Source organism: Stegastes partitus, unplaced genomic scaffold (genome assembly GCF_000690725.1).
Source record: "Stegastes partitus isolate 25-593 unplaced genomic scaffold, Stegastes_partitus-1.0.2 Scaffold69, whole genome shotgun sequence".
Lineage (NCBI taxonomy): Eukaryota > Metazoa > Chordata > Actinopteri > Pomacentridae > Stegastes > Stegastes partitus.
The window spans coordinates 509,796-527,646 of record NW_007577800.1 but is presented as its reverse complement, the minus strand read 5'-3'; the positions used below and the strand labels follow the sequence as shown (position 1 = coordinate 527,646).

General features: G+C 42.7%; 1 protein-coding gene across 1 annotated transcript in view; it reads right to left on the bottom strand.

Moving 5' to 3' along the window:
* Positions 1-5,029: 5,029 nt before the first annotated feature.
* The window catches only part of grik4 (glutamate receptor, ionotropic, kainate 4), a 153,899-nt gene continuing 141,077 nt past the window's right edge, over positions 5,030-17,851 (bottom strand). The window contains exons 13-19 of the mRNA XM_008276318.1: positions 11,018-11,127; positions 9,777-9,950; positions 9,169-9,334; positions 8,261-8,486; positions 7,216-7,344; positions 7,009-7,127; positions 5,030-5,419 (exon numbers count right to left, since the gene is read on the bottom strand). Of these exons, the coding sequence (XP_008274540.1) occupies positions 5,030-5,419; positions 7,009-7,127; positions 7,216-7,344; positions 8,261-8,486; positions 9,169-9,334; positions 9,777-9,950; positions 11,018-11,127 (1,314 nt within the window). The remainder of the gene's footprint in view (positions 5,420-7,008; positions 7,128-7,215; positions 7,345-8,260; positions 8,487-9,168; positions 9,335-9,776; positions 9,951-11,017; positions 11,128-17,851) is intronic.

Genomic DNA, 17,851 nt, shown 5'->3' with positions numbered 1-17,851 from the left:
TCTTTAAAAGGTGCAGTCATTATGTAAAGTGACTGATGTGTGCTTCAGTCTTTGGAACTTTCATCCAAGGTCAGCACAGACCAACAATGCAGCCAACATTCAACAACACTGAATATTGTTACTGTTCCATCTGTAAAAAAAAACAAAAAGAAAACCGATATGGCTTTCTTATCAAGTATCCGGTAGACTGTTTTCCACGATAAAAAGCTGGCTGCTTTCGTTTTCTTGGTGAAAAATTGACAAAGAGTGCTGGCTGTGATGCTTCCACTGGAATTTAACTTGGCCGTCTGTCTAGCTTTTGGGTAATGATGCAACAAAACGGCCTCCAGCGGATGAATCAAGATGCCAACACTGCCATTGTTCATAGAGGCGTATATACATGGAGGCACTTACTCTAAATCACCTGCCCACACACACAACCAGGTAATCAATGCTTCCTTATCTGTAAAGCCATTGATAAAGGCAGGAATGAAAAGTGAGGGAACGAAAGGCAATGTAAATGAAGCTCCATTTTATTTCTCTGAAAGACAAACAATGTCAAGATGTTTTGGTCAATATGTTCAACAACCATCAGTGAACAAAAGGCTGTATAACAGCCCTGACAGCATCTCACCTTGTAGAGAATTCTTGCACTCTGAATACCTTTTCTTTGAGCACACAACAACAACAACAACAAGCTTTTTTTTTTTCTTTTTCTTTTTTGCAATTAAGTGCCAGTAAATCAATAGGAAAGCTCTCACTTAAAATATGCACCAGTCTTCCTGTGAATTCCGTAGTTTTCTCTGCTGGTCTGTTTTGTCTTACAATTGGCGTAGTCAGATCCAGTGCTCATTAGTGGCTGTTATGAGGTGGATGTACACACTGCATGATGTTAACCTTGAGAAATGTGCTGTCAGAGAAGACAAAGGAAGTATTTCACAAAGGGATGCAATCTTGGCAGGACAAATGCGATGAATAGATTCAACAACTGCCAATAGAAAAGCAATAAAAAAAATCACACTGACTGCAGGGTGACTTATAGACCCACAATGTTTGAAAAATGTCTAAATATCTCAGGTCTCATGTTTTGGTTTCCCAGAACTGGACACAGAGCTTGAGAAGTTCAAAGACATAAATGTTATATCAGCAACAAATAATAATAATAATAATAATAAAAGCACATGGAATGAGCAGATTTGAAAGGAAAAAAAACACCATCACTCCACAAGTATGAGATGTGAGCTGCTGGTGTGGCAAAATGCATCAAACTCACTACACTATGATCCCGAAATCCTTGCAAAAAATAATAATGAACTACAAGGAAATTGGTATTGCTGTGTGCTACAACTGGTTAAGCTCGAGGAGTGAAGTAGATTTTCACACACCTCTGCAGGCACTCAATGCTCATCATGGGCTCCATAAATCCAACAGCAGCTAGGCAGTGGTGGGTAGAGATGCACTTAATTTATGGACCTGGAGCACCAGAGGCAGAAGGAGAAGCATGAGCACGATGAAATAAACTTGACACAGGAGTGACTTACAGGTGGCGGTGAGTGTTTGTGAGTCACGCTTTAAGACTTACGCAGACGAGTGTGTGTGTGTGTGTCTGTGTGTGTGTTTTCTGTGGATATGCACTGTGACATGACGCTTGGTGACGTACTGGAAAAAAAAATGTCATCTGTAATGCTGCAGTGGTACAATTGTGAGACAGGCACTCAGAGAGGAGAGAGAGAGAGAGAGAGAGAGATGCAGCGTGAATTAAACTGTAAATCAGACGCCTGGTGTTGTGGGGTGTTCACTCACTATCCTGAGGAGACAGAAATATCCACAGAAAATCACAGTGATAGATGGACTACGGGTGAGCGGATGCTTATATAGCACATGAGTGAGTTGTTAAACTCATTAGCCTCCCGTAGACTTCCTGCCCACACAAATTCTCAGCTGTTCAAAGGATTCGCAAGTGTGCAGACGCTAATTCAGTTTATGGAAGAGAAACAAGAGGTAGACGCATCGGATCCTTCTGGTTCACTCAACACTTCTGTTTACTCATGCAGGAACCCATACATCCTCATACTGCTTCCCCGCATGCGTACATGTCACAACAAAAACAGGTGCGCCGTCTGAATATCTCTCCCAGTCGAATAATAAAAAACTTGAAATAACAAAGTGCACTCAGAAGCTATTTAGCATGACAGATCTAAACAGCTGAGAAGGTCAAATACATCCAAGTAAAGAAGAGACAAAACCAGAGAAGCCCACAGAACGGAGGTTGTATTAAGAAATGTATTTATAATGGAATAAAAATGTCAACATAGGAAAATAAAGCATATAAAATATAGCAGCCAAACCCTGCCATCCCTCTCAGTGGTCTCCCAGAGAAGGTCGCCCAGTGTTTCTGTGGGATTTGTTTTAATTCTTACTCTACTGCTCTTCATGCCTTCAAGGTAATTGGCAATCTCATTCCAACTACGCTTGATTTAGCACCCCTGTAAATGTTTTCAGTGTTTAATAGGTTAGCATTGAGAGCAGCGAGCGCCTTCAAACTCTCATGAGTTTCTTAGTGACATTTGGCAAATGGATAGAAACTTCTTTTTATAAAACAGTAATGAAATGTGGGTCTTTTTTTCTGTTGCTATTTGCTAGGCAATTTGACTTTAACAAGTTTTTATATAAAGAAATATAGTTTACATTAATTGCCTGTTTTTATGCTCACTACGTGTGAATGTGTTCGTACTGTGTGTGTGATACATGTTTCCATATAAACACATATAACTGTGCACCTTGTTGTTCTATCAACATAATCAACACCAAATGAGTCACTCTCTTAAAAACCAAACTGTGGACCGCTACTGGGAACCCTGTCGATCACACTGTATTTACACATCTTCCATGGATCGACAATACTAAAGGATTAGATGCACTGGCATGATTGAAAAACATAAAGGAGGTTTGGGTAATGTTACTGTGCATATGAAATGGTAAAACAAACAACAGAATGATTTAACAGCAAGTGACAGTGTGACCACACACACGAGCGTGTCGAAACAAAAAAATTCTGTGTTATTTCTTCTCGATTATACGTAAACACATTTAAACATCGATCAACATGACGGACGTCTCCTCGAAACAATCGCCCATTGTGAAAAGAGCAAATGCAGGGAATTTCGAACCATGACAACCTGCGGGGTGAGAAATGATGAAGACAGAAAGTGAAGTTGGCTAATAAAAGTACAAGAGAGACTGCAGCGAGACCTTGGAGCTGTGTTGAGATGGTGGCCTAGTTCTGAGGGACGGTGATTGACAGAACCTGATGGGCAGATTTAAAATGATGGACACATCAGAGATAAGCGAAAAGCAGTGTAGAGAAGTGGGTGACCGCTGATTCTCACTGTGCAACAGTCAGGCTATCATACAGTAACACCAGCAGGAAAACATATAGTCGTGCGTGGATGCAGAAAGTAACTGGATCTTAAGGATTCTGCTGCTGGTGGTTTGCTGTCATTGTTTCACTCCCGGAGGTATAGCTGATATGCAAATAAAGGCAGCTATTTTTTTTCAACAAGTACAACCAAACTGAATTATTTCAAGCAGCGATCAAAAAAGTAAAGCTTCATTTTAATTTCAAATATTTAGATTTCACTGTTTCCATAGAACATAGTGACCAAAACAGAACAGAAACACGACTGACTGAACCATTGTTGAGCTTTTTTCCTGCGTCAGTCTGCATTAGAAATCAAATTTCCTATGAATATGGAATTAATATATTCCAAGTTTGGTTTGAGGTTTTGCAAAAATAAAAGTATGAAAATGTCAGAGCGTAGCCAGGCTGATCTGAACTGAAATACTCCTCAAAGCAGTGCGTAAAACATCACATTCAATAAAAGTTTAACTGCCTTGACATTTAAAAGAATCCAAGTCAAATGCTGATAGAAAAATCCCTTTACTTTACCAGAGACTATATGTTTTTGGTTGGTTCTACGATATGCTGGATTTCATTCATAAACAGGCTTGTAATTATAAAATCTGAATCAGTCCTGAATATGTGAGCTGGAGAAAATAGCATCTCTTACAGTGTACACTCTGCAAGAGACAGTGTATATATATTTTAAGTGAGAGATTATAAAGATGATGGGACACTAAATGCATTAAATATGGAGGACGGATGGAGGAGGAAGTAATGCCAAGACATAAAAGAAGAAGGAAAGAAATGGATGTCTGTGTTTTTCTGTGTGTAGCCATCATGTGTTTAAGCAGGTATTCAAAACAGAAAATCATTCTTTCACTTCAGCCACCACTTCAGCAATGGGCACCTGCCAACACCTCTGGACATGCATCGCTGTCTTTCAGAGATACCAACAGTTAAAACATTTTTTTAATAGAATATCACTACTATAAAAGAAGTCTGTATGTTTGTTTTCTAGGTTCGGTTGAGTTTGTTGTCTTCTCAAGGCTGTGGTGCTCTCTTCAGCCACAAGATAATACTTATGGTTTTTGGCACTTTCAAAATAAAAGGATTTGAAGGATGACCTTGCATTAGTCTGTTCATCTTTGCAGCTCTTCAGAGGCAATATACGTTCATACAGTAAATTGTCAGATAAAAAAAGGAACTTGTTTAAAGTTTTTTTTTTTTCTCCCAACAATAGAATAACAATATTCAGTACTGATAATCCAACAGAGGACAGAAATAATTTAAAAAGGAAAAAAGAAACAGCACAATGATAAATGACTGAAAATACTGCATAGTACAAATGCCCCGTAGCTGTTTTTGTCCGTCCTGTTTTATACGGTACAGAGGGCCAACAGGGACAGACCACAACGAGACAGACTCATCAGTTTTTCCTATGACCAAGGAAAAAATTTCACCCAAGGAGATTCCAAAAACTGACTGCTGGCTGTTGCCTCTGGGGCAAAACAAAGTCCACAGCATTGTCCTGCCCTTTAAGAACAAGCTCCAAACGGCCAGATCAAAATACCACACAATCTTTGATCCCTGGAAAGAAAGGAGGGAGGTGGCTGCTGGGAAAGTCAGTTCTGCTGGAATCGCTGGGCGTTATTCAGGTTCACTGCTATTTGTGGTCTTGTCCCACTCTATGCTCTCCTCACTGTGTGTGGGAGACGGGAGGGCCCCAGTGGCCCCTGCAGGACGCATCCTCAGTCCCTGGAAGCGTCGGCACTCGGGGCAAATGCGGATGTGGCTGCACCCCCTCGCCACCAGGGCAGCCTCCTGCGCCAGTCTGTGGGAGAGGGGTTCTGGCAGTCCGGTTCCCCCGCACAGTTTGCCGTTGCTGAGACTGACGGCGGCGGCTCGCGCCCGACGCTCCTCCAAGGGTAGGGGCCGCGGCCGCAGCATCGACGCCGCTCGCCGGCGCCTCACCTGCAGGCTGTCGCGACACAGAACGATCCCCTGGAGCTCCCGCAGCATCTCCTCACAAACTGACTGCTGCAAGCACACACACAGGAAGAAAAAAGATAGGGAAGAGGGGGATAAGAGAGGGAGAGAAAGGGAGAGAGGCCAGACAACTCACTGACTGACTGACTTGATCAGGACAGACTGATGGACATCGCAGACACGTACATGTCATGGTTATATAATCAGTGAATAGTGGGGACAGCAGAGAAATGGTTGATGCAGAGTAAACAACCGGCAGTAACATGTAAAGACCATATGGAACATTAAACATACTTCCCACATACACACACACATTTTATCTCGTGGACTGATGATCAAGCGCTCCACTGGGTATATATAGAGAATGTAAACTCAAATAATTACAATCCCAGACATGATACTGTAGCTCAAAAGCGAGACAGGAGAAGCTAATTATCAATCCACGCATGCTGCACATGAGCACGGTGACTATACAGATGCAAACAGGTATACATCCACACACACACACACACACACACACACAAATAAATCCACACAGACACACACACAAGGCGCACACGTTAGAGTGAAACATCAGTCTGTGCTGCTCAAAAAGAAGAAATCACATGAGTTGGTTTTTGACTTTCACATTCTGAATGTTTATTGAATTAAAATCACAGTGTGGAGGCCAGACAGTTATCAAGGACCTTTGAAAAGAATCACACCAGAAGTAATTGTATGACTACATGCACATCTTTCTCCGATTACGCAACCATTTTTCGGTGATAATGGCATTCACTGACACTAAAGTGGCCTTCATCCTGATAAAAAGCCTCCAAACAGTAGAATGTCTGGACACCTGATGCACTCCTCATGTTGCTTTTTTTTTTGTCCTCACTCAGATGAAGCTACACTGAAATTTCTATGATTTTATATATATATATATATAACTTTGATGTATCACTCATACAGTTATAGGGTTATAATAATCACACACTATCACTGTAAACCACGCTAAGCTTCTAACAGTGAAAATTTTTGTTGCTACTAAACTAAGTTAAGTAGAAATCTTTCCTTCTGCTTCCCACATCTGGTTGCACTGAGAGTCCATTATTAAGACAGAGTTCTGGTTGACCGCCACAACTAGGACATTACTGTCCATCATTCACCCTCTGACGGAGGGAATGAATTCTAGTCTCTGACAATTAGATTTTGAGTGCAGAAATGTGTGGAGAATGCCAGGCATCTTTTAAATAGATCGGTGACTGGATTAAGGCAAAGAATAAAATGCAGTAATGAGCAAACTATTACTGGCAGCACCCACAGCCAATCAGACATAATTACATTCCATATTCTATGTTAAGTTTATTCAGTGTACTATACAGTATATATGAATATTCAACTGCTATAAATAAAAAATAAATCATATATTTATGTACTCTGAGAGGTAAAAGTGAGGTATATCTTTGCTTTGTGCTGATTGTGTCTTAAAGGCTGCATGGGGGAGGGCGAGTGGAACCCAGAAGAAGAAGAAGAAGACCCCTGCTACATCCCTGTCAAAGCTGTGCACTGTTGGAAAACCTAGCAGCTCCGCGGGGGGGAAGGTGCCAGGGAGGGGAGAGGGAGACAAAGCAGATGCAGGTTAGATAGCCCTCTCTCACCTCATTTCCTGGCGCCTGCCTTAACATCCAGACAAACTCCAGCACTGCCATGAAGATAGCCACCAGCAGGCCGCACACCAGCACCACGAAGATACCGCCGATGTTCTCCATGCCCAGACCTGGAGAGAAGCCAGGGAGACGTGAGGAGAAACGAACAAAGTGTACGGCTGATGATCAAGCGTGATGAGGGATTAAGTGGAAACCAACCTTTGGCGCGGTGGTCCTCCTCCTTTGGACACTTGCCACCATCCCACCACTTCCTCTTGAGGATCTCCAAACGATTGTCCTCCTGCAGTTTCAGGATGGCGAGGTCAAACTCATCACGGTACACTGACCCTGGAGGGAAGAGAGAGGGAAAGCTCACACAAAAAAATGTTCTAAGTGTACAGTCACAGCAAAGCATTCACTTGCTTCCGGTGCCAGCACACTCATTTGTCACATCGAATCACATTTTCATAACTTTTTCCTTAGATTTGCTTTGATAAATATGAATTTATGTCACTCCATTACTTTCTTTTCGCAAAAATAAGTTTTCAACGATATGATTAAAGGGTTTACTACTGTTTTGCAGTGTCGTACAGGCCACATCACAGCATGCAGTACGGAATATCCTCCACTAAAGAATGGGTTTATATCCTTTAAACATCAAAGGCATTGAAATTAATCTTGTTTACTTTTAAGGTGTGTTTTTTTCCCCCCCGTCTGCAGTTTGACTCAACCTCAGATCAAAGTGTAACTAAACCCTGTGTTTCTACTCTCAGAGCAGCAAGCCGGTCGTACAGAAACCCTTTCACATTCAAGTGGAACAATATTTCAGATTCCTTTTCTCTTGTCCTAACTTCTCCCATCACAGCATGGAAACCGCTGCTCTATTAAAGTCTTGCAGTAAGTCTCCTTTAGTTTCTCCCTTTTTGCATCATTTTGCCCCATGATAGCAGCTAATAGTTTGGCTTTGCTGAGGCTTTGCTTTTCAATTTAACTCTCCGATGTGACGTTTATGGTGTATCCTCCAACTAATGCCCCTGCTCTTCATTCCTCTTTTTTAGCTTCACTATGAACTATACAGTGCATTTAAGTAAAAAAACCACAAGCTCCATTTTACAATGAACTTTTTTTCCCCTCTATTTCTCCAATAAACCCATCTTCTGTCTTAGGAAGTTATACCCATCTGATCTACAAAATGTCTGAGTTAAGTTCTGCAATAAATTCTTCTTACCTCCCTCCAACTCTCCACCCATTGTTCTTCACTCACCCAGTGGCATGCCAATGCCGTAGCCCTTGGTGTCCAGCAGTCCACCAATCTGCGTCAGGTTGCAGTTCCTTTGGCGGTAGTACTCGTTCATGGTGCTCTCCAGCAGATAGGCGTAGTTAGAGTTGAGGACGCGAGCAATCCCCTCCTCTGTGCTCTTCACAAACACGCTGGGCTGCTTCGAGTGCATGAAGTTCCACATACGCTGGTAGGTCTGATAGCGAGAGTTCTGCACGGCGATCAAGAAGCAGATACAGTTAGATGTGGCAGATAGTCGATAAAAGTTGCAGATACATATTCCTCACTTTTGAGGTTTGCGCTACTATTCATTTGTTTTTCATATTCTCGATAGATTTATTCAGACTCTGGAGCAATGCTGTTTCTTTAGCAGACATTTTCCAAGTTGAGTAGCTGTAGATCAGAACAGACACTTCACTTAACACTCCCACCTGTCTTCTACTTTCTCTTGGCCTGTCTTCTTTGAGTTATTCAAGGTCCAGTGGATGTAAAAGCGCCAAGGAATACAAGGCCAATGTCTCTCTTCCCTTTCCCCAATATCATCCTTCACTGTCTCTCTCCCCCGTAACACCCTCTTTCTCTGTTTCTCACTGTCTGTTTCGCTCTCTCTGAGGTCAAATCTTGAGAAGATGAAAGAGGATAGCGTGGGACCTGGACAGTGTCCCATCTCCCCGAGGAGAAGGATATTGAATGATTGTGGCAAAGAACAGACAGGAAGCAGATAAAACTCGTAGTTAGAGGTGGAAGACAGGAAGGACAGGGAGGTGATGAAAAGGATAACATCACTGATGGCCCGTTGATTGCAACAAGCTTTGACAAGAGTTTATGTGTATGTGTAACCGAAGATTTAAGAGTAAAAACAACGGATCACAAACAGTGATGCACCCGCTGACCTGGAAGAAGGTCATTGTGGATCCTCCGTGCATGGTGCCGTACTCTATTGCCGTCTGATCCGCCAGGTCGTCCACGGACTCTATCGGCACCTCCATCCTCTGGACTGTTAGGAATGCAGCCAGGTTGGCGGTGTAGGATGAGATGATGATTAATGTGAAGGCCCACCTGTGCAGGAGAGGCAGAGGACAGGAACATATGTGTTCACCTATAAATGTATGTAAATGAGCAGGCGGATGTATGAAGATAGATTATCAGGGTGAAAGAGTGGGAGGACTAAAATAACTCGGTACCTGAGAGGATGAGACACGACAGGGTTTTCAGTGGATGGATGAATGAGTGGGTGTGTGTGGAGAAAGGTGACAATGGTGGGTTTGGATGAAGTTTTAACTGCAAAGGCAGACATACACAGACGATATCGAACAAACGCACAAATATCACGACAATCTGATCTTGAATGCTGATGTCCCGAAAATCTTCAAGATCACATGAAAAATGCATTTTATGATGGAGCAATATGCACAAAAAACGGAACAACAGAACTGATTGTGCTTTGTGAATTTGAAAGCTGATAACATGCAAATGCACTCGTCTATGTGTGAATACTAACCACACTCCACTGACACAGCGCGTTGAAAGAGCTCTGGGAGCGATGGTGGATCCTTGCTGCATGAAGCCTCCAACAGGGAACCAGAAACTGTTGCCCAGTGAGTACTGGTTGATCAGTAGGTTACAGCGGCCTTTTAGACAAGGGTGGGGATTGTACCACTCATAAGGTGTCAATCTGGGGAGAACGAGTCAACAGGGTTAGACAACAGAGAGAGTCAGCAGGGATATGTGGCCAAGAAGTGCGGGAATGAAAGTGAGATTTAGTATTCAAACAAGAGCAAAACTCAAGAGACAGCAGGGAGCGAGAGAAACGGAGACAGAAAGTGGAGTGAGGGACAAGGAGCAAAATACAGCTCTAACACTCAATGGAGCACAAAGTCACCTTGGCTCTCCAGAGAGAGAACCAACCTGTTTTTCCACTCCCCAAGTGCTGCCTACTTTAACAGCGGGGATATAGTCGGTGTAATTGGTACGTTCAAGCGTTGCTACATGAAAGCAAAGTTGTGCAACAACTCTTTTATGTGCTGGATTGAGACAACAATCTATGTCTCTGTCTTAAAATTGGGGTATAATTCACTTCTGATCCACTAAAATCCACAGAACAAAAACGGCAAAGAACAAAGTAACACTTTAAGAAACATAGAAATTGAACATATTTTCCTATTTGATGACAGAGGGAACATTCTTCTAAGGAAACAACAGCAAAACTAGGATTGCATGTACTGTTATTCATGTAACTGTCATGATCAGATCACATCACTCAACTTCAAAAGATGTTGTTCATTATACGTACTGTGCACTAAAGAGCACCCACAGAACTCTCTTGATAGAGGTAACGCATCTTCTGGTCAGTTGACTTATAACTTAAGTCCAGAGACTGTCACATCAGACAATTTGTATGTTTTTAATATAAGATACAGTGTAAGTTAGAAATGTTTCTATAAGCAACAGCGACGTGCAGCTGAAGTTGTATTAGTTCCCTCCCTGAGCAGCAGGTGGCAGTGTGATGCTGGAGACCCACCACTGGGAGGAGAACGTCTCTTTCACTGTGATGTGGAAGATCAACTGCAGAGACTGAAGAAAAGCGAGAGCACAGACACCTGTTTCCTCCTCTGTATACCCCTCCAAACAAATATTTTCGTGTTCTCACTCTCTGTACCCAACCCCTTTGTTTGTCTCTCGTTCTATTCTCTTCCTCTCTCAGATCTGTGCAGGTTGTGTTTTTCGGGTTCTGTCTTTTACCTGGCCACCAGAAAGAGGACGCAGCTGACAGCCAAGTAGGCCAGAAGCATGAAGAGCCAGACACCAGGGGAGAAAGGATCCAGAAAGGAGAAGTAGCCTGGCCTCCGTCCCTGAAACACAACACACACACACACACACAGGGCAGAGTTGAAACCATTAAAGCCTCCTCAGACCAACTAACCGTTTGATACCATGTTCAAACCACACAAGCCAGTCCAACAGGGGCGTTTGCTGAAGGACGAGGTAAGAGGTTAAATACTTACTTGTAAAGGTGATACTGAACTAATTAGCATGTGAGAAAACAGGTTCCTAACATCCCCTCTATAAAGTCAGCGCCGACATTAATTAAAAAACGAAATGCTGCTGAATTTCGGTGTTGATTCTTTTGCCCCAGTTCAATTTGGTCTGTGTTAACCAACATTTACTGCTGCCTGTGTAATTTGGAGAAGATGAAAAAGGTGACTGTGACAGTAAATAAAGGGATTTTAATGTGATATGCATAGATTTCCCTGTCCTAAACTGATAGCACTGTAATTATATGAATCTCATTTGCATGTAAACATTCAGATCAACACTGTATGAAAGCACAAACTCAGTCTCCCATGAATTGTCAACAGAGTGGCACAGGGCTGTATACTGATGCAACATCACAGATAAGAGGTTTTATTTCCCAGATTCTGGCGCTAAAATAAACAACTAAATAAAAACAGAACAAAAAAAAAAAATACAGATAATAATTGACGACTGTTTCTCGTTAATTGGTATTTATCATGCTTTTGCCTAACTCGGCATTAAATATGGCGATACGTCCAAACAGAAAAAATAATTAGAGGTCAAAATTATTAAAACAGATGAAGACAACACCTACTATTAGCATTCTCCACACAGTCACATGCAGCAGAAAAAGGTCAAGTAATGAACTAAACCATTACAGCTACATTAAACAGAAATTCATTTCTGTGACCTATAGTTGACTTGCAGTATGACTGGGAGTGCACAGCATCCCAGCTTGGAGAAAAAAAAAAAAAAAACAGGAGAAAGATTAATAGCTTTGGCTTGGACAAAAAGGCTAGCAATGCCGAAACAGCTATGAGCTGTTATGTATCATTTCGGATTGGCAAGCAGGAGATAAAGTGGCTAAAATAAGGTTGGCAGCCTGTAGACCAATGGGAATATAGGGGCTAATTCCTAATGTTTCATTACCGAGCACCATCAGCTATTGTCCTCTAAATGAAACCAATTACTGATGAACCAGTGTCAGAATGATTGTGTGCACTTATTTATATGTGTGTTTATGCGTGCTCATTTTTCTTCCGTGCATGTTCAGCTTATGGCCTCTCTGACCGAGCGTCAGTGAGGGAATATTAGCCATTTACACACACTTGCACGTCCGCCATCTGTTAATGACGATGAAATGAAGGTGGTTGTCGAAGGCCAGCAGGACGGTTAGATAGCGGAGGTGATCAAACAACTGTCCAAGTGTTGTTATGAGAAGAACACGCTCAGCCGTAGAGGAATTCCTTATCTTTCATTTCTATGTCAACAGGCAGCAGCGTGGAGCCCACCTGAACAAGCCCAAATCGCTTTTATGCAAAAAAAAATACTCAATTAGGTACTCCTGGGAGACCTCACGCATGCCAAAACACCGCAGTAATACATTACTGAGGCCCTGCGAAATTAAATTTGAGGCAAAGAGGGTGAAATTATTTTGGTGGGCATTTGTTATGATAAACGAATCCCCATTTAGACTGGTGCAGAGATGAGAATTCATTAATGCGTCTGTAATCACTTGCATATTAGCCCGACTGAGTAAAATAGGAGTGGTGCAGAAAGCAGGAGAAGAAAGTGAGATTCAGTCTATTTTTTTTTTTTTTTTTTGCAGCAAGATTCAAGTCAGCCTGCCAGTCAGAATATATGTCAGTCTATCTATAGCGTGTAATTGCTTATGATGATGATGATAGCTGTCTGAAAATAGAACAGCACAGAGCTCAAACACACAATGGCACTCTCAGAGGTAGAGGGCTTGATGTAAAGTGAGCATCACTGCCAACGTGCTACTAGTTGGCATGACTGGGGTAACAGCATTATATGCTGACATGAGTCCTCCTGTTTGCTGGTCCAGTGTGGTGCATGCTGAACCAGCGCTTTGCGAACTGCTCGCCCCGCTTGCCCACATCTTAAGTTTCCACCAAGGTGCTATTATTAAGATGAAGAGAGCTGCAGACACCCGGGACTCCCATGCTAACAACAGATGGTGGAGAAGTGAAGGTGCAGGAGAGCAACTCAGAAATAGAGACAGAGAGGAAGGCAGGGAAAGATAAGGAGTACAAGGACAACAAGAAAACAGTGGGAGTTGTGCTGCTCAGAAATCTTGACTTTGGAGCTGTAATATATTTGCTTTAGGACTCAGAGACAAAGTTTGCAGGAGTTGAAGGGAAAATTATCCATGGTGAGGCTGCAGCCGACACACTAATGAGCACAGAGATCTGGCTAAATGGGAACTGCACAAAATTTGTTCAATATCTGTGTGCAGATCTCCTAAATATGTCAGGATATTTTCTCTGGAATTGTTTTTTTTTTTTGTAGGACAAACTGAATATTAGAAAAAAACAATCTTGATGAAAGTCTCTTTAATGACCATCATGTGACAACGAAAAATAATATCATTGTTGTCTATGATGTCTGATGTAATTTAACGTTTTCAAAAGCTGCTCTGATAAATATTTAACGTCAACAATGGAAAAAATGACAATGTGAAAAAAGTTGCTCGTGCTGAAAAGCCAACAGATAATCTGCAGTGCCTCTCATTCTAAAGAGCGCCTTGACGCCTTTCAGCCCATTGATTTGATTTCATGGTGGCAACTTTACTGTTTTAGTTTTGCTCTCACTATTACCAGCCTAATTTCCACTCCACTCCCAGCAGACACACAAAGTTAGTGACTGTCTGGTGAGCACAGCATTTTAACAGGCTGCAGGAAAGAACAATTCAAGTGATGCTACTGCTGCTCTCTGTTATCTGCTGAGTGCGCAAATCAGCAACTGTTTCCTAACATGTTAGCCCTAAGGTGGCAATATGTCAGCGATGTGTTTTTCGCTTGTTGTGCAACCAGAAAAATCAATCAGCGCAGGTTCTAAGTTGCTTTGCTGCACCTTCCGAAGTTCACATAAAATTAAGTGCACTACTGAAGCAATGTTTAGACAGAGGAGGGACATAGGACAGGCTGACTGGCTGTAGGTTCGCCATCACAGAGGTGTACCCCTGATTCGTTCATTAATAACATATACAAAGTTTGTCAGAAAAGTTTCAGGACTGGGGTCACAAAAGATATATTTCAAATCCAAACTACAAACGAAAAGTTTTCCCCTTCAAAGTAACCCCCTCCCCCAGGAGTCTAACACACTTTCCCAGCCTTCTCTGCCACGCTGCCATGCATTCCTGGAAGGATTCTTCCGGGATCCTCCACAGCTCCGTCGTCACAATCATCTTGATGTCGTCCACGTCTTCAAAACGGGTCCCCTTGATGACCCCCTTGAGCTTGGGGAAGAGGAAGTAATCCCACAGAGCCAGGTGGGGTGAGTAGGGAGGTTGCTCCAGCGCGGCGATGTTCTTCTCAGCCAGGAACTGTGGGATCCTCAGGGCATTGTGAGCAGGAACGTTGTCACGGTGAAGCAGCCACGACTTGTCCTGCCACAACTCTCGCCTCTTCTCGCGCACTAAACGAAGCAAATGCCGTAGGATCACTTTGTAGATGTGCTGGTTGATCGTCTGAAGGGGAAAACTCGTTTGTAGTTTGGGTTTGTAATATATATTATGTGACACCAGTCCTGGAACTTTTCTGACACACCGCATATATGCAAATACAAAATGCATTCAGTGCACTGAGAAAAAAAAGAACTTTTTTGGTCACATTTTTACCTGTAATTTTTGAACAATTTGCTGTCATTTTACAGATTCTACCTGTTCTGTTGAATCACAGACAATAGCAAGTAAAGTCCCTCAAAAAAGACTGATTCCTATCTTAACCATAAAAAAACAAACTGAAAAAAAACAAACTGATCTTTCCTAAGTTTTCACATGTTTTTCACGGTAATCATACTGTTCTAAAGAGATTTTTCCTACAAACTCTAATATATTTACTGTTTTGTCTGTTATTCTACAGGTGATGATCTGCAAGCTTTCTTTATATGCCTGTCATTTCAAGTGGTTACGATTATGAAGTTGACATTTTTCTGTTTATTTTTCACAAAGTTATAATAATTACCTTGGTAGGAATGAGCTTTAGCCATTAAATAACAGCTTTAATACCATATTTATGGTAAATACACCAACTGCGCTCCAACAGTTTTCACTACTTTCTGCGTGTTTTTCTACCACAGTGTACTTCATTAACAAGCAGTGATACAGTGGCTGTTGCACAGACTTGAAAGAGCATTTTAATAAAAAAAGAAATACCTCCCAGTCTATCCAAATGGCATGGGATTACTGTTTAAACAGTGATCTCAGACAGGTGGTCTGCTCTCTCTTTATTTTGGAAGGTGAGTCTGTGTGTGCAAGACAGACTGTCAGCAGCTTTGTGTTTGTGTGTGTGCCTGTGTTTCAAATCTTGTCAGCAGCTGTCTATGCTGTCAGTCATCTGCAGCAGGGCCGGTACAGTACGTGCTTGGGCAAACTGGTGCGTGGGGAGCATCGCTACTGAGCGCAAAGGCAGCGGGTAGTTGACTGCTGGATGGGGAAAACACAGCGACCGTGGCTCATCTGGTGGTTAATGTTTAATGGGAGATACTGTACACACTTGAGACAGAAGACTCTGAAACAATGACATCACAACCAAACTTATAGCTGCCTCGGTGAGTGGATTAGATGGTCAGAGTAAACTCATGGCAATAAGCGCCAAATGTGAGCATGCTACAGGAGTGTACACTATAGAATAGACTGTGTCCTCCAACATAAACACTTGTTGTCATGTTTAAATTACTTTTATTAGAGCTTTTATCAAAGGTTTATCGTCATGTTAAGATGATAAGAGGGCGTGAGGCAAGTCAAACGATATTAAAGGGTGCAGACGCAGCACAGAGGGCGAAACATCCTTTATGACCTGTTTTTATGAGTTCATCTTAACAAATAAAATAGCGACGAATTGCTGCCTATTACAGTATGGGTATGTCCCTTCCCTCCTCTTATCTCGCAGATGAAGAGCTCATTCATTTTACCTTGCGCTGCCCTTGTCTCTCAACTTCCCACTGTCCCTCACTCCATTCCCTCTCCTCCCTCCCTTTCGTCCCTCTCGGGGGGATTGCCTTCATGCCAGGAGGGTTGCTGAAGGAGCTGGTGAGGTTATCCAGTCAAGGATTTCACCTAGTCATCCTGCCTCTTGGTATTCATACCACACTGTTGCCCCCTGAGGCTGCCTGCCTGAATACTGACTCAGTGAAGGAGACTTCCCATTGTCATTTCAACTCTCGCACTCTCCTGCTCGCTTCTCTGCTCTCATTTCTCCGTCTTCCCTCCGCCTCACCCGCTTCTCTTTCTACCTGTTTCTTTGCTCATTCTCTTTTATGTTGTCTTTCTTCCTGTCCCTCCCTGTGTCTCCCCCACCGTCTGTCTTTTATTCTGGGCTCTTTGATAGCGTGCGCATTTCTAATTGTGTCAGAGCAGATGCTGTCAGCTGTTACGGCTGTTGAGATGGCCGCGGGGGCAATCTGTGGAGAGCAGTTGATTTGGCGCAGGTCATAGGGTCGTATTCATAACAACATCTTGCTGCCTCTCGGGCTCGCCAGGTTGTCTGGCTTTACGTCTGGGTGATTTGTAAACGCGTGCGACTGCGCGTTACTGTAGGGTGTCGTTGTACTGTATGCGAAGTGCGAAACTGCGTGGGTGTGTGTCTACACGCGCTTGGCTGCACGTGTCTGTGCAATTTTCCATGAGGACGCGTGTGGCCAGAGAGTCAATAAAGCTCGTTATGCCACGCTCTACCCTCAGGGCAGCTGCTGAATCTGACACAGCTTCAACACACCCCTAATTAACTCCTATGTCTAATTAAGCACCACTCTCTCTTATGCACACACACACGCACGCACGCACGCACGCACACACACACACACACACACACACACACACACAAAACCAGAGAAAAAAACGCTTACTTTGTCACACAGTCCCCAAATTAATGGAGATGTTTAAATGATGAAATTGGCACAGATATAAAGTATCTCAGAGTGCTGGGATCTTGAGATACAGCTGTTTTTTTGTTGTACAAATGATGGATGTAATAGGAGGGGAAGGTTTTTTTTTATGAGATGAGGTTGACAGTAGCTCTAGGTATCATCTGGGTTCATAACTCTGATGCCTGATTTTGGCCAGGAGTGACACATACTGCACCGGCTGCTCTTTGATTTGTGTATAAAAGCAAATCAGTTTTATATACATATAGCCTCGAACCACATGCATGTCATACATCACACCATATAACAAACGCTATCTTATGGCTGCATATAGTACAAAAATATACCCAGCCACACACAGAAAAAACCCGGGCGAGACAGCTGAAAAATTCAGACAGGTAGTGCTTGTCTTCTGCAGACAAGATGCAAGCTGTGTGAGATTTGTTCCTATAGTTTTTTTTTTTCTGCAGAGTCAGTGCCCCAGAAATCACACAACAGAAGGAGCAGACAAGGTAACAGTGGTCCCCCCCTAGAGAATCAGGTCCCCTGTCTTTGTGCAGCGTAACACACCGACTCAAAATCATGCAGCGGGTAATTAAGTGTTGTGATTTGCTGCTGTTCTGAACACTCCACAAAAAAACTTGACTATGACAGTTGGCAGTTTTCATAGTA